The sequence below is a fragment of the Phyllostomus discolor genome, chromosome 10 (assembly GCF_004126475.2).
Source record: "Phyllostomus discolor isolate MPI-MPIP mPhyDis1 chromosome 10, mPhyDis1.pri.v3, whole genome shotgun sequence".
NCBI classification, from domain to species: Eukaryota; Metazoa; Chordata; class Mammalia; order Chiroptera; family Phyllostomidae; genus Phyllostomus; species Phyllostomus discolor.
The window spans coordinates 54,057,125-54,078,088 of NC_040912.2; the positions used below are offsets into that span (position 1 = coordinate 54,057,125).

General features: G+C 37.0%; 1 protein-coding gene across 1 annotated transcript in view; it reads left to right on the forward strand.

The window, feature by feature from the left end:
• SUGCT (succinyl-CoA:glutarate-CoA transferase) overlaps positions 1-20,964 on the forward strand; it is a 996,774-nt gene that overhangs the window by 533,525 nt on the left and 442,285 nt on the right. The window contains 1 exon segment of the mRNA XM_028526030.2: positions 8,706-8,808. Within this exon segment, the coding sequence (XP_028381831.2) occupies positions 8,706-8,808 (103 nt within the window).

Below are 20,964 nucleotides of genomic sequence, written 5' to 3' on the forward strand. Positions count from 1 at the left end.
CCCTAGTATAAGTATGTTGCCATCTATATCCTTCTTGAAGTCCTCCAACATTTTCCTTATATATTTGGGTACTCCTATGTTATTGGTTGTCTTTTTATTTTGTTGATTATTTTCTTTACTGTACAAAACCTTTTTAGGTTGATGAGATCCCATTTGTTTATTTATTTTATTTCCATGCCTGGGGAGAGATATATCCTATAAAACTTTTCTATAAGCAATGTCCAAGATTTTACTGACTATGTATTCTTCAAGATTTTTATGGTTTGAGGTCTAATATTTAAGTCTTTGATACATTTTGAATTTATTCTTGTGTATGATTTAAGAAGGTGGTCTAGTTTTACTTTTCTGCATGTGTCTGTCCAATTTTCCCAACACCATTTGTTGAATACACTGTCTTTAGTCTATTGCATATGCTTGCTTCCCATATTGAATATTAATTGTCTGTAAAGGTGTGGATTTATTTCTGGGCTCTCTATTATGTTCCATTGGTCTATGTGTCTGTTTTTATGTTAGTACCATGCTATTTTGATTACTATGGTCTTGTATAGTTTGGTATTAGGTAGTGTATTCCCCCGACTCCTTGCTGTTTTCTCAGGATTGCTGTTGCTATGTGGGGCCTTTTGTGGTTCCTGCATAGCAAATAATAAATTTTTGAAATACTTGTTCTAGTTCTGTGAAATATATCACTGGAATCTTTATAAGAATTGCTTTGAATCTATAGATTGGGTAGTATGGGCATTTAAATGATGTTAATTGTTCCTATCCATGAATAGGCTATGTGCTTCCACTTATTTGTATCTTCTTCAATTGCTTTCTTTAGTGTCCTATAATTTTATGAGTCTGTACTCATAAAAGCAATGAATCTTTTACATCTTTGGTTAGGTTTACTCCAAGGTATTTTATTTTTTTTGAAGCAATTGTGAATGAGGTTGTTTTCTTAATTTCCCTTTTATTAGTTTTTTATTGGCATATAAAAGTGCAAGTGCTTTCTGAATATTAACTTGTATTCTGCTACTTTTCTGATTTAATTTGTCAGTTCTAGTAGTTTATTCGTGAAATCTTTAGGGTTCTGTATGCACAGTGTCATGTAATCTGCAAATACAGACAGTTCTACTTCTTCCTTTCAAATTTGGATGAATTTTATTTCTTCTCATCTGATTGCTGTTGCTAGGTTTTCTACTACTATGTTCAATAAGAGAGGTGAAAACAGAAAGCCCTGTCTTATTCCCAGTCTTAAGGGGGAATGTTTGCAGTTTTTGTCCTTTGTATATGATACTGGCAGGGTGTTTGTCATATATGGCCTTTATTATCTTGAGGAATGCTCCCTCTATTCCCACTTTGCTGAAAGTTTTTATCATAAGTAGGTCCTGGGTTTTATCAAAAGTTTTTCTACATCTATTGATATAATCATGTTGGTTCTATCCTTCATTTTGTTTATGTGGTGAATCACATTTATTGATTTGTGAATGCTGTACCAACCTTGCATTGCAGGAATAAACCCCACTTGATCATAGTGTATGATCTTTTTGATGTGTTGTTGTACTTGGTTTGCTAATATTTTGTTGAGGATTTTAGCATCTATGTTCATCAGGGATATTGGCCTATAATTTTGTTTCTTTGTAGTGTCTTTATCTGGTTTTAGAATTAGTATAATGTTGGCCTCATAAAATGAGTTTGGGAACCTTCCCTCCTCTTGAATTTTATGAAATTGGTTGAGAAGGATAGATGTTAGTTCTAAGAATGTTGATAAAATCCCTCTATGAAGCCACCTGGTCCTGGGCTTTTGTTTGTTTGGAGTATTATTATTATATTATTATTATGATTATTATTGCTTCAATTTTATTAGGTGGCATCTGTCTATTAAGATTCTCTGATTCTTCCTGGTGTATTGTTGGAAAATTGTATGTTTCTAGGGATTTATCCATTTCATCCAGATTGTCCAGATATATATGTAGTGCCATTTTATCACTAGGCTGTTGGCATATAATTGTTCTATTTTCTTATAACCCTTTGTATTTCTTTGGTGTGAGTTGTTATTTTTCCTCTTTCATTTCTAACTTTATTTATTCATTTCTAACTTTAACTTTTTTTCTTGATTAATCTGGTTAAAGGTTTGTCAATCTTGTTTATCTTTTCAAAGAACCAGCTTTTGGATTTATTGATCTTTTGTATTGCTTTTTTAAATTCTATTTCATTTATTTCTGCTGTGCTACTAATTATTTCCTTCTGTTCACTTTGGGCTTTGTTTATTGTCACTTTTCAAGGTCCTTTAAGTTTGATGTTAGATTGTTTATTTGAGCTTTTTCTTATTTTTTTTTTGTTTTGATACAGGCTGTAGTGTTATGCTTTCATATTTCCCCACAGATTTTAGAAAGTTGTTTCCTCATTTTCATTTGTTTCAAGATATCTTTTGATTCTTCCTTGATATCACTGTTGACCCATTCATTGTTTAATGACATGTTATTTAGCTTGCATGTCTTTCCGTGTTTTTTGCTGTTCTTCTTGTGATTGATTTTTAGTTTCATAGCATTGTGGTCAGAGAATATGCTTGATATGATTTCAATCTTCTTAAATTTATTGAGATTTGTTTTGTGTCCTAGCATATGGTCTATCCTAGAAAATGTTCCATGTGTACATGAAAAGTATGTACCATATTTTGCCATGTGTAATGTACACCTTTTTTGTCCACATTTTTATTTATTTATTTTTATTTTTTAAATTTTTTTAAAACATTTTATTTATTTATTTTTAGAGAGGGAAGGGAGGGGGAGAGAGAGAGAGAGAGAGAGAGAGAGAGAGAGAGAGAGAGAGAGAGAGAGAGAGAGAGAGAGAGAAACATCAATGTGCAGTTGCTGGGGGTCATGGCCTGCAACCCAGGCATGTGCCCTCACTGGGAATCGAACCTGGGACACTTTGGTTCACAGCCCACGCTCAATCCACTGAGCCATGCCAGCCAGGGCTTTTGTCCACATTTCTGAGGGAAAAATAAGGATGCATATTGCACATGGGCAGTACTAATTCTGTATTTATATAAATGCTTTTAATTCTTTTATCTATGCTTATATATGTTATAAGTGTAAGTCTTGAAAGTGACAGTGATATCCATATGCAAAATAATATCTTTGAATACAATAATCAGTTTTATATATAGATAAAAAATTGTGTGTGGTGAAATGCTCTGAAGATATCAGTTAATTCCATTTGATCTGGCGTGTTGTTTAAGGCTGCTGTCTGCTTGATTATTACCTGAAGATCTATCTGTTGAAGTCAATAGTGTGTGAAAATCCCCAGCCATGACTCTCTTTCCATCCACTGCTCCTTTTCTGTCCATCAAAATTTGCTTTACATGTGTATATGCTCCTATATTGGGCATGTAAATGTTTGCTAGGGTTATATCCTCTTATTGGATTGTTCACTTTATCATTATGTAGTATCCTTCTTTGCTTCTTACTACTGCCTTGGTTTTAAAGTTTCTTTTGTCACATGTAAGTACTGCTACCTCAGCTTTTATTTTCTTCTCCATTTGCATGAAATATATTTTTTCAACCCTTTACTTTTAGTCTGTGTGGATCTTTTAATCTGAGATGGGTCTCTTGGAGGCAGCATATATATGGGTCTTGTTTTCTTATCCATTCAGCTACCTTTTGTCTTCTGGTTAGAGCATTTAAGTCATTTACATTTAAGGTGATTATTGATAGATATATATGTAGTGCCATTTTATCACTAGTCTGTTTTCTTCTGATTATTATTATTATTATTACTTCTCTTTTTCTTCTTATGCTTAAAGCAAGCCCTCTAACATTTATTGCAGTACTGGTTTTTGGTGTTAACAAAAACCTTTAGCTTTTTCTTGTTTGGGAAGCTCCTTATTTCTCCTTCAATTTTAGATGATATCCTTGCTGGGTAAATTAGCCTTGGTTGTAGGTCCTTGCTTTTCACCACCTTGAATATTTTACACCACTCCCTTCTGTCCTAAAATGTTCTGTTGAGTAATTAGATGACAGCCTACTTGGTGCTGTCTTGTAGGTAACTACCTGCATTTCCTTGCAGATTTTAGGATTCTCTCTTTATCTTTAAGCCTTGTCATTTCACTTATGATGTGTCTCAGTGTAAGCCTCTTTGGGTCCAACTTGTTTGGGACTCTCTGAGCTTCCTGGAGTTGTGTGACATTTTCCTTCACCAGATCAGGGAAGTTTTGGTGGTTATTTCTTCAGATAGGTTCTTGATCCCTAACTCACTCTCTTTTACTCTTGATATTCCTATGATGTGGATGTTGTTATGCTTCATGTTGTCTAAGATGTTTCTTAAGCTCTCTTTATTTCTTGTTAAAATTAGAGAGGGGGGAAAGGAGGGATAAAGAGAGGGAGAGATACATCAATGTGTAGTCTTCTGTTATGTGCCCTCTTCTGGGGACCTGGTTCACAACCCAGGCATTTGCCCTGACTGGGAATCAACCGGTGACCCTTTGGTTTGCAGGCTGACACTCAATCCACTGAGCCAAACCAGCCAGGGCTCCTCATTTTTTTTAATTCTTTTTTTTTTTCCTGCTCTGCTTGATTTTTTTTTCTCTGCTTAGTCTTCCAAAACACTGATTCAGTCTTCTGCTTCATGTAACCTACTGTTTATTCCTTCAGTGTATTATTTATCTTAGATATTACATTCTTTATTTCTGACTGATCCTTTTTTATGATTTTTATGCCTTTTTTCAAGCTGTTGAGCATCTTTATAATCTTTACTCTAAACTCTCTATCTGATAACTTGCTTACTTCCATTTCATCTAATTCTTCTGGAAAATTCTCTTTTTTTTTCTTTCATTTGGAGTCTATTTATTTGTCTTCCCATTTTGGCTGCTTCTTTGTATTTTCCACCTTAGATGTTAAACTAATCAACAATTAAACAGATCAGTTTGTTAATCTAATCAATCTGTAATCAGCAGTGGCAATCTGTACCACAGGGCCGGTCAGAGTAATTCTTGTGGGAGCGTCTATTTTCCTCTGGCCAATACCATTTAGAGAGGCATTCTCTGCCTTGGACAGATGGCCCCTGCAGTATGGGGAATGACTTGGCACATAGATCCTGGAAACTGTTCTCTCAGTTCTCTCTCCAGAGCCTCCAACCATAGACTGTCCTCAAGCATCTTTAGTCCACATTGTCCTCCCTTTGCCAGCACCCAAGGTAAGTGGTTACACATGAGATCTTGTGATTTGTCCCTTTGAGAAGCTCTATGTGTCTCCACCCATCTCTCCCTGACCAATAGAACCCTTGCTGTTTTTTATAGCTGCATATTATCTGGTTCCTTTCTGGCTTTGGTACTGTAGGCTGGGGAGCCAAGCTTGGGGTTTAGACCCCACACTTCTCAGGGGAACCCCCTCCTGCTACTGAAACACCCCTTCAGGACTTCAGCTGCCACATTTGGGAGCTCAGCAGCACTCTTGTGTCTCTATCCCGTACTCCCTGGTGTCACATTGTGGTGAAGTGTTTTCTTATGCCTGTCCTTGGTTGTAAGGCTTCTCTCCAGCTAGTGTTCAGTTGGTTATTAGGATGATTTCTCTGCAGTTTAGTTGTAATTCCAGATTGGTCCTTGGAGGAAGTTAGTATAGCTTCCACTTACTCCTCTGCCATCTTGGATCCTCTCAATAATATAATTTTTCTGCATTTGAAGTTACATTTGAAGTTCTCTGAAGAAGTTATATTCTTCTAATAACCTATTGTATTAAAACCAAGTTTCCTCAGTATGTTCTCCTTGAATATCCATCATCCTTAGAGCATGATGGGAAGGAGGCTGGCAGTGCTGGATAGCTGGTCCCTTCCAGGATCCTTACAGACATTTTGTCTTTAAATTAAATTTTGATGTTAAGAAATTTAAACTGAAGTCCATCTTTATGTAGGAGTATTTCATATACCTAAATGATGCTATCTTATTAACAACACCCTATCCAGCATCAAGTGAATTTTAAAAAAATCAATAATTAGAGAGGTAGATGAAGTTCTCCATTACATCTGAATTGTTTTATGGGTTTTTCTAAAGGAGGCTTTAGCTTTGAGGCTCACTTAACTGGATCCATGGACACCCTCCCTGTCTTACTTTCAAGGTGCATTACCCTGAGTGATTTTGATAAGCTGCTTACATTATTTAGCAGAATTTTTGTGACTAATAAAACATTCACTAACACCTTTTTTTACATAGATAAAGGAAAGGATTCCATATTAGATTTAGATCAAGAGACAGATTTTTAGAAGAAGATGTGGGTATGTCCCCGGAGATCAGTGGAATGCAGAGATAGTCTCTTTCTGACTGAGTTTAAGGCATTTGTTTTCATTAATTCCACACCCACACTCCCACAAATACACAAACAGTGGTCACAACTGCATCTTCAGATGCTGCCTCTCTCCCTGTGTCATTTCTAAAGTGCATCCATTGTTTCCCATGACATAAAATAAATTCCTCTCTTTTGACCACTGGTGAAAAGCTTATATAAATACTGAAACTGCAAATATTCCCCTGAGTTTTCTGCTGGCAAATCTGAAGCTATGGGTGTGTTTGGTTATTGATATATATTTTCTCTGTAGATCTTTCAGGTCACTTGGGTGAGTTCAATGGTGATAAATTGACTTGTCTGGAAAATTAGGCAGACTAACCATTATAACAATCTTTTTATGAAAACTCAAATGTTTGACACTTTGATTAAAAAGGCTCAATATCCTAAGTGTCTCTTTTATTCTTTCAACATATATCATTCTGGTAATAATATCTATATATATCTTAAGAAGTCTTGGCCAGGGGATGACTATAACAATCATTAAAAGGAACATATGGACATGAAGAATTGATTAATACAAAACATTTAATTTTGCGTTTTGGTGTTCCCATGAAGAAATCTTTTTTAGTATTTAGAAATGAAGTATTTTATTGTACACTAAGTAGGCATAATTATTATAACATTATGGGCTAAAATGTATAATGAAAAAAAATTATTTGTCATGATATAGGGAAATGGGAAGACATTATATTTAAAGATAATAATCAATGCCTGTTGTATAGTAGGCAATTTCTAGATGGTTGTAGAATAAATAGATGCATGAATAGGGTTAATTACATTCCTAATAAAATGTGCTATTACCTTCATTAAAATTTTTATCAGCTCCCTATTTATATGGAAGTTTTAATGTAAAATTACATATAATGGTATAAATTATTTTATATAAAATATTTATGAACATTTTTGTTCATACAGTAGTCTGTCTATTGGAGAATACATTAATTCAAGCTTTCTTTTTTTCCTTTGTATCTACTAGATGGCAATCAGAGAAGTGCCCTCAAAGTATTGATAGGGTTTTCATACTTTTTTCAATAGTAGAAAAGGCCCAGTTCTCTAATATAATTTTCCATGAAGACTGCAGGTCTGAAGTTAATTCTAGCTATGTATAAGAGCTGAATAGAAGTCCATGAATACTAAATATTTCTGCTGTATTTGCACTAGGCTTTTCATATTACTGAAGTAATTCACTTGTTGCCACTACTACATTAACTAATGCTCCTGAAAAACCCTTTTCATGTATATTGGTACTTTAAAAATAAGTTGCTATTTTAACAAAGAGCAATTGTAAAATTCTTTATAAACTACAAACTACGAGTATCTTTGATCCAAGATTTTGTTCTATCTTAACAGAGAAGAAATATAAAAGAGTAGATCTCATTAATGAATTAGGTTCCCTTTCTTTCCTTATAGAGAAAATAAAGGAAATAAAATAAGCAATTTTTTTTGTCTGTAAAGTCCAATTTAAATTAGAATAAAAACAAAATAGAGGTAAAAGATTTGAATGAATTTGAGTGCTGCTGGCTAAACTGAGCTATCGGTCTTTACATGTCTACATTTGTTTTGATGAGTAAGTCACAGTATGGATAAATAGGTAGCTAAGGTTGTTTTTAGGTAATGGTTGTAGCTATTCTTTTTATGTTTATTGATTTTAGAGAGAGAGGAAGGGAGAGAATGAGAGAGAAATATCAATGTGAGACAGAATCATTGATTGGCTGCTTCCCATATGGGGGCCTCACTGGGGATTGAACCCACAACCTAGGCTTGTGCTCTGACCTCCAACCATTTGGTGTATGGGGCAACACTTCAACCAACTGAGCCACACTGGCCAGGGTGCTGTTAATTCTGATGTACTTTAAAAATAATGGTGATAAAACCTGTTCCTTTCTTTTAAAACAACCACCTTAGTTCATTTTTTTGTTTTGAGGAGTAAAATAGTATATCAGTGTCTTTAACCTGATCTTTATACGCAAGACATAAAAAGTACTTTGTGCAATGATATCATGCTCAAAATTGCTCAAAATAATAATTATGTCATTATTATTTTTTATAAGGAGCACAATGACACATTGAAACTTAACTAATATAATTTTCCACATGATCTCTCTTTTCCAGGGAAATGTCTATCACAAGTACATAAGGACAGAAATAGGAATTATATCTCTAATGGTGGATTTTCAACAATTGGATCTGGTTGGCTATTTTTACCAGTGCAGTACAACTCAAGTCATTTTATGTAGACAATATTCTCTCAAAACTAGAAGCAAATAAACTAGAAAACACGGTCATTATCAGTTGCTTAAAAAGAGGGTCACACGAGAAAAAAAAAAAGATTGTATTACATTCTTTAAAGTATAAAAGATGCATAATTTTTTGGTATGTTTCTAGGTTTGAAGAAGAAATGACCAGCAAGTGGTTACACCTCTTTGAAGGCAGTAGGGTACCATATGGCCCAATCAACAATATGAAGAATGTATTTGCAGAGCCTCAGGTTTGTTAATGATTAAGACAAAAATTTACCTCTTTTTTCTATCCAGATTGATTTATATAAATGTAAATTAGCGATTGGTCTTGTGCTTTAGTCATATAACATGATTTTTTTTTTACTATAGCAAATGCTGTGTTTGAAATAAAAAGAATTAGAATTTAGAACTGGATGTCTATAATCAGACTTTTATGTTTATCAGATCTAACATATATCTTCATCAGCCATAACATAAAATTTCCAAGGTTATGACATTCATTTTTCCTGAAAAATAGAAATATAGGCCACTGAGAGGTTGGGGGTCAATCGGAGATCACTCTCTGTAAAAAGAAATATGAGAACTTTCACAGTTACAGACCACTTCTTATAATATGGCTATCTTAAAATGTACAAAGCTAATGTACATAGTTAATTCTGCAAATGAGAGGCTTTTATATGCTTTGATTAATGTGCCTTTTTCATGAACAATAAATTGTACTCAAGTAGAGATTTGTGTTCTACTTGATATAGGCTCCTTTGTGGGGCTCAGGGAAAAGGGTCAACTAAAAGCAAATATTTCATGTGTGATATTGTTCAAGTGATTATTTTAGATGCTGTCAAAATAAATTTTGATTTTATTACTTTAATCAATATCAATGCAAGCAAGTTATCATTTTGGGGTTTCACATATTGATAACAAAAGGAATTAAGGAACTCTATTGTTCTGTGAAGGTTTTGCTATGATAATTCACATTTCTTGTAAGTCAACACTCAAAATTACAGGGTTTAAAAAAATTCTTTTGATTCCCAGTCAGGGCACATGGCTGGGTTGCAGGCCATGGCCCCCCAGCAACTGCACATTGATATTTCTCTCTCTCTTTCTCCCTCCCTTCCCTCTCTAAAAATAAGTAAATAAAATCTTTTTAAAAAGTTTAATTTTTTTAAAATTTATGTAGTGGCAGATTTTTCTTTGAAATGAATTGTTGAAAATGGAATATACTTTTTTAAGGGAGGAGAACTTTGTTGAAAACTGAACTCTTTATCTTTGGTACCTTTATCTTACATGAATCTCTGTTTAAAAGAAATAGAGTGTATTTAATTGAATATTTACTGGAGAGAAACTGTGAATGATTTCAGGAATTCTGCTTTGCGCTGTTTTTCTGCCACAATTGTGTGTATGGCAAAGCTTTGTCTAAGATAAACCAATGATAGATAAGTATTTGAAATGAGGGAGTCTGCTTGATATCACTGAATTTATGGGAAATGGTCTCCACCAAATTGGCAAGTTAATTAATACCTTGTGATTCTTTGTGGTGAAGTAGCAGTCTGTACATTCCAAATTTAGTAAACCAGATGGCCAGGTTTCTTTTTAACTTTGAATGAGGCAGATCTTTGGCTTTAAGCTATTATAGGGGGATGGCTAGTTTTCATTGTTATTTTTCTACTTAAAAGTGATACAAATATGTGTAGGGCTTTATATTTAATTCTATTTTATTTTGGTTTTCACATTTTTATTGGGGGCTATAGGGGAGGGGATATCCTTCTGGTCAGTGGAGGTGTTCAGTTTCTTCAGTCATGGGCATGTAGGGCATCCTCTTGGACAGACACTAGGCAGTTGCAGGGTGCGACCTGGTTGAGAATGGCAGCATACTTGGTGTAGGGGCGAGGCCCCAGATGGTGAAGGATGTGGCCAGCACTGGCTCCTTGACCCAGTAGGTCTTGAGGAAGGCGGCGAGTCTCGTGGCCATCGTGGTCTTGGTGCAGTGGCAGTGGTGCCTGACATTTAATTCCATTTCAAGGCACATTTCTCTAGAGATATTTCCTGAGAGTTTTACCACCAGCACTTCTTGTTGTCCACTTGTATTTCATCAGGAATAAGTCATTAAAGTAAAGAATGTTATTTCAAAAAATCATTAAGTATATTCTAATATTACTTATTTTTTAGGCTTTGATGAACAAGGACCCATCCAAGGTCCTACCCTTCACCTTAAAATTGTTTATTTTATGCGCTGATTCAGATTGAATATAGGATAATTTGAATTTTCATTCTCAGTTTTCCCTTACAGTTGTTTAATTACATTAAGCTTTGTATCTCAACTCTTTTTGCCCTCCAAGAAATTTCTATTATTGGTCTATAGTATACTTTCAGTACTTAGCCCACTTTCCAAATGGAGAAGATTGATATTACCTAAGCCAAGACACCATTTCCCTCAACCCTGAAGCCTCTAAAAACTGCCTTCTTACACATCAAAGAGTGGATTCTAATTGCTATAATTCTAACCTCAAAAATTCTTAATCATAGTGATTGATATTGACAGTTTTACTCTAGTTGTAAGACTAGAGCGGGTTTCTTTCTTTTTTGTTTTATATATTTTACTTAATTTATTATTTTCCTCATTTATATGTGTGCAAAGCTTAGAGTTAAAATGTCTCATTAATTTTAAAATCACAAAACTGTATTTGCCTTATGCCTCTCCTCACCACAGAGCCTGGCAGTACTTTCAACACTTTAACAGTACCTTCTTGTCTTTACTTTTATATACATGAAATACTTATGCTGCTTTTTTATTTTATTATTTTACCTTTTTATTTTTTCATTGTATTTTAATTGTTGTTGCAGTACAACTTTCTATTTTTTACTCCCATCCCAGCCTACCCACCCAGCCCTCCCCACCTACCTCCCATTTCCACTCATCCCTAGTTTTTGTCCATGTGTCCTTTATACTTGTTCCTCTAAATGCTTCCCCTTTTCCCCTGAAATTCCCCTGAAATTCACTCCCCTCTGTCCTCTGGACACTGTCAGCCTGGTCCCTATTTCAGTGTCTTTGGTTACATTTCATTTATTGGCTTGTTTCTTTGTTAAGGTTTCTGTTAAAGGTGAGATCATATGGTATTGGTCTTTCACTGTCTGGCTTATTTCACTTAGCATAATGCTTCCCAGTTCCATCCATGCTGTCACAAAAGGTAGGAGCTCCTTCTTTCTTTCTGCTGCATAGAATTCCATTGTGTAAATACACCATAGTTTTTTTTATCTGTTGATTTACTAGATGGGCACCTAGATTGCTTTCAGCACTTGGCTATTGTAAATTGTGCTGCTATGAGCATTGGGGTACCTAGGTTCTTTTGGATTGGTGTTTCAGGGTTCTTAAGATATAATCCTAGCATGGGAATTGCTGGGTCAAAGACACATCCATTTTTATTTTTCTCAGAAAATTCCATATTGTTTTCCATAGTGGTTGTACCAGTCTGCAATCCCACCATCAGTGCACTTGGGTCCCCTTTTTCTCCACAACCTCTCCAATAATTGTTGTTTGTTGCTTTGTTTATGATGACCATTCTGACTGGTGTGAAGTGGTATCTCACTGTGGTTTTAATTTGCATCTCTCTGATAGCTAGCAATACTGAACATCTTTTCATGTGTCTCTGGATCCTCTGTATGTCCTCCTTGGAGAAGTGTCTGTTCAAGTCCTTTGCCCATTTTTTAATTGGGTTCCTTATCTTCTTAGAGTAGAGTCTTGTAAATTCTTTATATATTTTGGAGATTAAACTCTTGTCTAAGGTATCATTGGCAAATATGTTTGCCCATACAGTTGGTTCTCTTTTAATTTTGATACTGTTTTCTTTGGCTGTGCAGAAGCTTTTAATTTTGATGAGGTCCCATTTGTTTATTCTTTCTTTTATGTCCCTTGCTCTGGGGGATATGTCAGTAAAAATGTTTCTGCATGAAATATCTGAGAATTTTCTGCCTGTGCTCTCTCCTCTAGGACTTTAATAGCGTCATGGCTGATATTTAAATCTTTTATCCACCTTCAGTTTATTTTTGTATACGGTGTAAATTGGTGCTTCAATTTCATTGTTTTTACATGTAGCTGTCCAGTTCTCCCAACACCATTTCTTGAAGAGGCTATTTTTACTTCATTTTATGTCGCTGTCCACTTTGTCAAATATTAATTGACTATAGAGACTTGGGTTAATTTCTGGGCTCTCTGTTCTGTTCCGTTGGTCCATGTGCTGGTTTTTATGCCAGTACCAGGCTGTTTTGATTACAGTGTCCTTGTAGTACAGTTTGGTGTCAGGTATTGTGATTGCACCTACTTTGCTTTTCTTTCTCAAAATTGCAGCAGCTATTTGGGGTCATTTATGGCTCCATATACATTTTTGAAGTGTTTGTTCTATGTCTGTGAAATATGCCATTGGTACTTTAATACGTATTGCATTGAATCTGTAAATTACTTTGGGTAGTATGGCCATTTTGATTATGTTAATTCTTCCCCTCCATGAACACGGTGTATATTTCCAATTGTTTGTGTCTTCCTTGATTTCTTTCTTCAGTGTTGTATAGTTTTCTCCATACAGGTCTTTTACCTCCTTGGTTAGGTTTATTCCTAGGTATTTTGTTTTTCTTTTTGCTATATCAAGTGGGACTTTATTCTTTATTTCTGCTTCTGCTGTTTCATTGTTGGTATACAAAATGCCTTTGATTTCTGGATATTGACTTTGTATCCCATTGTTTTGCCAAATTGATTTATTAGGTTGAGCAGTTTTTTGGTAGAGTCTATGGAATTTTCTATGTACACTATCATGTCATCTGCAAACAATGACAGCGTTGTTTCCTTCTTTCTCCTTTGGATGCCTTTGATTTCCTTTTCTTGTCTGATTGCTGTGGCTAAAAGTTCCAATACTATATGGGATAGAAGTGGTGAAAGTGAACAACCTTGTCTTGTTCCTGATCTTAGTGGAAAAAAATTTAGTATTTGCCCATTGAGTATGATGTTGGCTGTAGGTCTCTCATATATGGCCTTTATTATCTTGAGGAATGCTCCCTCTATTCCTACTTTGCTGAGTGTTTTTATCATAAACTGGCACTGTAGTTAATGAAATGCTTTTTCCTCATCTATTGATATGATCATGTGACTTTTGTCTTTGTTTTTGTTTATGTGATGTATTACATTTACTGATTTGCAAATATTGTACCCTTGCATCCCTGGGATGAATCCCACTTGGTCATGGTGTATGATCTTTTTAATATATTGTTGGATGCATTTGCCAATACTTTGTTGAGGATTTTACCTTCTGTGTTCATCAGTGATACTGTCCTGAAGTTTTCTTTCTTTGTTGTGCCGATATCTGGCTTTGGGATTAGGATGATGATGGCTTGATAAAAAGAGTTTGTGAGTCTTCTATCATTTTGAATATTTTGGAGTAGTCTGTGAAGGATAGGGGTTATCTCTTCCTAAAAAGCTTTGTAGAATTCTCCTGTGAAACCATCTGGTCCAGGGCTTCTGTGTGTTTGGAGTTTTTTGATTACTGCTTTAATTTCATCTGCTGTTATTGGTCTTTTCAGGCTTTCTGATTCCTCTTCATTCAGTTTTGGAAGATCATATTCTAGAAATTTGTCCATTTCACTTAGGTTTTCAAATTTGTTGGCATATAATAACTTCATAATAATTTCTTACAGTCCTTTGTATTTCTGTGGTGTCAGTTGTAATCTCTCCTCTTTCAGTTCTAATTGTGTTTATTTGGGTCCTCTCTCTTTTTTTTTCTTGATGAGCCTGCTTAAAGGTTTGCCAATTTTTTTTATCTTTTCAGAGAAGCAGCTCCTGCATTTATTGATCCTGAGAATTGTGTTTAAAAGTCTCTATGTCATTTAATTCTGCTCTGATGTTGGTTATTTCCTTCTGTCCACTTGCTCTGGGCTGTCTTTGTTGTTGCTTGAGTTCCTTTAGGCATAGGGTTAGGTTGTTTGTTTGAAATGTTTCTACCTTTTTTAGATAGGCCTGTATCACTATGAACTTCCCTTTCAGGACTGCCTTCACTGTGTGCCATAAGTTTTGGGTTGTTGTGAGTTTATTTTTGTTTGTTTCCAGAAACTGTTTGATTTCTTCCCTAATTTCATTCTTCGCTCATTCATTGTTTAATAGCATGCTGATCAATCTCCATGATTTTGAGTCTTTCGGGTTTTTTCCCTTAGGGTTGGTTTCTAGTTTCAGTCCCTTGTGGTCTGAGAAAATGCTTGGTATGATTTCAATTTTCTTAAATTTGTTGAGGCTTGTTTTGTGTCCTATCATGTGGTCTATCTTTGAAAATGTTCTATGTGCATTTGAAAAGAAGTGTATTTAGCTTCTTTGGGATGAAGGGCTCTGTATATATCAGCTAAGTCCATTTCATCTAGGGCATTGTCCATTGCCACAATATCCTTGTTGAAACTTTATTTGGAAGATCTATCCATTTTTGACAGTGAGGTGTTGAAATCCCCTACTACAATTGTGTTGCTGTCAATATCTTTCTTGAAGTCCTCTAAGATGTTCTTTACGTATTTGGGTGCTCCTGTGTTGGGTGAATATATATTTACAATGTTTATGCCTTCTTGGTGGATTCTTCCCTTGAGTATTGTGTAGTGATCTCCTGGGTCTCTCTTTATGGCCCTTTTTTTGAAATCTTTTTTTTCTGATATGAGTATTGCTATCCTGGCTTCTTTTTTTCCTGTCTGTTTGTTTGGAAAACTTGTTTCCATCCCTTCACTTGCAGTCTGTGTAGGCCTTTTGTCTTGAGGCGGTTCTCTAGTGGGCAGCATATGTGTAGGTCATGCTTTCTTATCCATTCAGTTACTCTGTGTCTTTGGATTGGAGCATTTAATGCATGTACATTTAAGGTTATTATTGATAGGTACTTATTCATTGCCATTTTTGTACCTGTGTTTCTATCTCTCTCTCTATTCTCCTTCCTTTCCCTAGAGCAGTCCCTTTAGCATGTCTTGCAGAGGTGGTTTGGTGGAGGTGTATTCTTTTAGACTTCTTTTGTCTGGGAAGCTCCTTATTTGGCCTTCTATCTTGATTGAGAGCCTTGCTTGGTAAAGTTGCCTTAGTTGCAGACCTCTGGTTCTCATTACTTGGAATGTTTCTTTGCATTCACTCTGGCTTGAAGTGTTTCCATTGAGAAGTCAGCTGCTAACCTTATTGGGGCTCCCTTGTATGTTACTTCCTGTTTCTCCCTTGCTGCCTTTAAGATTCTCTCTTTGTCTTGACATTTTGCCATTGTAATTATGATATGTCTTCAGGTGGGCCTCTTGGGTTCCTCCTGATTGGGACTCTATGTGTTTCCTGGATTTGTGTGACTTTTTCCTCTTAAGAAAAGAGGGATGTTTTCCATCATTACTTTTGCAAATAGGTTTTCTATCCCTTGCTCTTCTTCTTCTCCTTCTGGTGTCCCTGTTATACCGAAATTATTATGTTTCATATTTTCTTGGATTCCCCTTAATCCCTCTTCATTCCTTCTCAGCCTCTTTTCCTTTTCTTGCTTGTTTTGGGTGTTTTTTTCTTCCTTTGTCCTCTAGCTCGCTGATCAGATCTTCTGCTTCATCAGTCCTGCTTTTGATTCCTTCCACTGTGTTCCTCAGTTCAGAAACTGTATTCTTCATTTCCTGTTGGCCCTTGCTGATAGTTTCTATTTCCTTTTTCATGCTGATATAGTTTACATTCAGTTTGTAGTCCCTGTAGTTTCTGGTAATTCATTGTGAGCTCATTGAGCTTCCTGATAATCACTGCTTTGAAGTCTATATCTGATAGTTGAGTTGCCTCTAGTTCATTTAGCATTCTTTCTGAGGCTTTCTTCTTTCCATTCATTTTGGGATTGTTTCTTTGTCTTCCCATTGTTTGTGAGACTCTTCTTGTTAGCTTCAGCTTCTTAAATTGATCTGTTCTGGCTCCCTGGGTTTACGGTATGAACTTCTGTGTTAGACTACCTGTGAGATTCAGTGGTGCAGTCTCCTTGATCTCCTGAGCTCACTGGTCTTGGGCTGCTGTTTAAGTTGGCTCTGTGTTTGTCTTTGGGTTTTGATTGTTGTTGGGTCTTTCTTTGGTGGGTCCTCCCACCAGCTGGTTAACTGAGGGTCATTCTGTCCACCATCCCTGCATTTTCTTGTGCTGGTGAGGGCAGATTCTGTTGAAGCTGGTTCTTCCATATGTACAAGGTTTTCAGGATTCTCTCTTGCTCCTGTTCAGTTGTTTGTTTTGGGTAATTTCTCCACTTTGTTTAGTTGTATTTCCAGATAAGTCCTGGATTCAGGTTTGTGTGGTTTCCACTCCAGCCTTCACCTTCTTCTGGTTTTACCCATTGGTGGTTCCTTTGTTGTTGGGTTTCCTCTTCCAGTGGGTATCCTGGTGTTCACCGCTTCTACCTACTGTTTTTTGTCATCAGTTGGAGGGGGAAGGCAAAATGGTTTAAGACAACAAGAGTGTGGTCTATGATATCTACAGCAGCAACTGGTAGAGAAGAGATAGGAGATCCTTTGGCTATGGATAGCATTAACCATGATTTTCCACCCAGCTAGCCAATTTTTATAAAGGGTGGAAGGAAGATAAACTCTTGTTGGGGAAGGAAGGATTGTGAGTTGGATCTAGAAAGCAGGGAGGTTGTGGGAGGTCAGATTCTTAGGTAAGGTGAGAATAAAGGATAGTAAATAGGTGTAGTGTGTGAGAGAATAGAGTTATCCACTACATTAATAGAGTTCAGGAAACCGGGAAGTGGGCTAAGATACGGGAGGGGTATTGTGAAGGGGTGGTCCATACAATTGTATGGAACAGCTATTATTTACAATAATATTAGAGCAACAATCATATGACAGAATCTATGTGATCTAGATAACAAGAATAGGGAGTATAGGACCTTGAGTAGTGTGCTAATGGGTCACAAGTGAAGTGAAGGGCAGTAAATTAGCAATACACTATGAAAGAGATAGGGTAAACCTGTCAAATGATACAATATAATCAGCCTAGCAAAGGAGACTACACAGAAAGAAGAGGAATACAAAGATACTATTAAAATAAAAGATGTAAGAATAATGGAAAAATAATAATAATACAAATATGCAATAACTTGCAGGTTCTCTGTATTAGCAGTGAAATTTGTTTCACTGCCACAGCTGTTGTGATGCCCCTTCTTTGGGTCCAACTGTGGTCTTTTCACAGTTCCAGATTTTTTGTTTTGTTTTGTTTTTTGTTTGTTTGTTTTGTCTCACTTGTAGGTATTTTAAAAAAGGCAGACAAAGGAAGAAGAATTAAAATTGGAAAGAAAGGAAGAAGGAATAGAACAAGAAAGAAGGAAAGAGAAGAAAAAGGAATTGAAAGAGAAAAGAATAATAAAAGTTAAAAAATAGAAAATTATCTTAAAAAAGTAAAAATAGAATAAAAGTAAAAAGCCTCTTGATTTCAAAGTGGCCAAACCGGTTTTTCTGGTCTTGCTGGCTGCAGCAAGCTGAGGGGCTATTGGTATGGCTTTTCTTCCTCCCTGATCTGCACTCAGTCAGCAGCATGCACTCTCTGGGGAGCTATCCTGACACCTCTCCCCTGCACCTTTGGTGTGGGATCTAGGCCTTTTCCCAGGGTTACCTCTGTGGGCTGGGGTGTGGGTGCATGTGTGTCTACTTGGCCAGGCTGCCTAACCCTTCCCAGTGCTATGGGGGTGCACAGGGTATTCCTCACAACCTTATGGCTGCCTGGTTGGGAGGCAGGGAGGCCGGAGTGATTGCTGTAGGAGAATTCCCCAAACAGTGTCTGTCTTTTCACGTTTTCTTTTTGAGAAATTCCTCCTACTCAAGCCTGCTACTCCATACAGTGGCCTGGCCTCTCCCACAGCCCAATTCTCCAGCCAGACTGGTGACTATGGGGGTCAGGGCCCACCCCTGCACCACTGGCAACTCTGCCGTTGTCCACAGACCCTGGTGGGTGCTCACAGCCCCTGTGTGTTTGCTAGCAACCGGGTTTCTCCTGGTGCTGCTCAGACCTTGTTTGGGAGGGGAGGGAGCAGTTGTCCCAGCTCTTTCCCAAGAACCCTGTGGCAGACCCTGGGGGCTCAGGGCCTGGGGCTGCAGCCTCCCTGGTTCCCATGCTGGTCCCTGGGACCTTATTGTCCTGAAGCACTTTCCTTACTGGCTGGTTTTTCAGTTCCGCTACAATTTTTGGTCTCTTATTTTCGTATATGCTAAGGTGCTGTTGGCTGTTTGCTCTGTTGCTCTGTAGATTGGCTAGGATTTTCTCCAGTGTGTAGGCAGGAAGTGGAATCTGCTCCCTCCAAAGTCATCACCATCTTCCTCTCCCCCAAAGGCAATTTCTGTTTCCAGCTTTTTCTAGTTACTGTTCACACTTTTCTGTTTTTTAGCTTGTCTCATAATTTTTTGTTGATGTCTGGACTTTTTAGATCCAGTAGTTTCTTGGACCCAGTAGTTGTTTTACTTATTGCTTACTATATCAAACATCAGTGACTTGGCTGCACTAATTCTCTGAAGTCTATTTTCTCTGCATGCAAGGCCTCTGATGTCCTAGCTCAGATTATTTCCACTTGTTTTTATCTGTAACTTAGGGGTCACTGTTGGATTGGTATAAGGCACTTATTGTTCAAAAGTTGTTCTTAGCCAGTTAGATTGTTATCCTTTACAGTAGGATAAGTGTGGCTTGGAGGCTGTTATCACAGTTCAGGGAATTTACTTTTATTTATAGTTTTCCCCACTTTCAACCAGGGTCTATTAGGTTAAGGATTGGCTCTGTGATTGTTTCTGAGGGAACACAACATTGTGCCTGCCCAGTGGTGCCCAGATTTTCAGGGATAACTGTGGTTTTATTTTTAAATATAGCTTTCTAGGTGTTGCCCTTTGGTCTGAATAGCTTACTGTTAAGTCAGTGTTTGTTCAGAGGCTGTTTGAGCCATCATGGCAGTATGGCTTCTGTTACATTGATGGCTGAGGTTGCAGCTTTGTGAACGCTGTCATGTTTGCCCTTATATCTTGCTTTCTTTGTTCCTAGTAGGTGCAGCCCAACACAGACATACCTCTTCTATGACATATAGAATTTATTTTGATCCTAGGAGGCTTCTTTCTGGGTGTCTGTTTCCATGCTTGTATTAAACTTCTGGTTTGTCTGTTGTTTCACTTGTATCTTGAAACTACCACCTTTATCTTAATTGCTCTCCACCAAGATCTCTAGTCTTGAACAACCTTTTAAGTCCTAGGCATGGTATTCTTCAATGTCTTTCAAATAAATTAAATAAACTTCTCTTTTAGGAAGAGCTTCTTTTTTTTTTAAAGACTTTATTTATTTATTTTTAGGGAGGGAAGGGGGGCGAGAGAGAGAGAGAGAGAGAGAGAGAGAGAGAGAGAGAGAGAGAAACATCAGCATGCAGTTGCTGGGGGTTATGGCCTGCAACCGAGGAATATACCCTGGCTGGGAATCGAACCTGGGACACTTTGGTTCCCAGTCCACGCTCAATCCACTGAGCTACACCAGCCAGGGCTAGGAAGAGCTTCTTCATTCTTATGACCTACTGTTTCCTCTTGGCTGTGCTAGCCTGGAATATAGCTTTTGCAGTACAAGCTAACAGGAGTGAGTGAGATACACAATAGCTTGTCCCTCATGTGATAAAACCATTGTCCTACAAAGGAAGTGCCCATTACCTTGGCCCAAGTTGCTTAGAGAACTCAGGTGAAAATTTTTACAACATAGGACTATTGGGCTGGTGTTGGTAGTCTTGGTTGTAAAGAATGTTAATTTAGTGAGCCCTGGCTCAAATGCCACAGACCCTCATCATTATTTCTGAGATTGATAGATTTTCTTGAGTGAATGTTTTTTTTCAGTTGTTATATGCCCTTACAATAATTTCCAGGGGCTTGAAATGATTATTAAAAATAATTTCTAACAGGTATTGCTGTTCCACTGAGAAAAGTGTTTGCTTATGGAACTTATTCCGTTATTTGAGAAATCCCACCCCTTCTGTGCTCAGTCCTATTTCTGGGATACCTGGAAGTTATCTGTGTTTTTAAAGATTTTCTTTGTTTTTAGAGAGAGGGGAAAGGAGGGAGAAAGAGAGGGTGAGAAACATCCAATGTGTGAGAGATACTTTGATCCGTTGCCTCTCGCACATCCCCAATGGGTGGCCTGGCCTGCAGCCCAGGCATGTGCCTTGACTGGGAGTTGAACCGGCTACCTTTCACTTTGCAGGGTGGCATGCAGTCCATTGAGCCACACAAGCCAGGGCCCCTGAAGTTGTCTTTACTCTATCAGAATACACATGCCTAAATTTTTCTTACTTTGTGCTTGGTACCCACCCTTATTCCAGTTTTACTTGCACCCTTAAGAAAGTCTGCCTTTACCCTGCTTGGATTCTTTATCTTCTTGTATTTACCCTGCTAGGTTT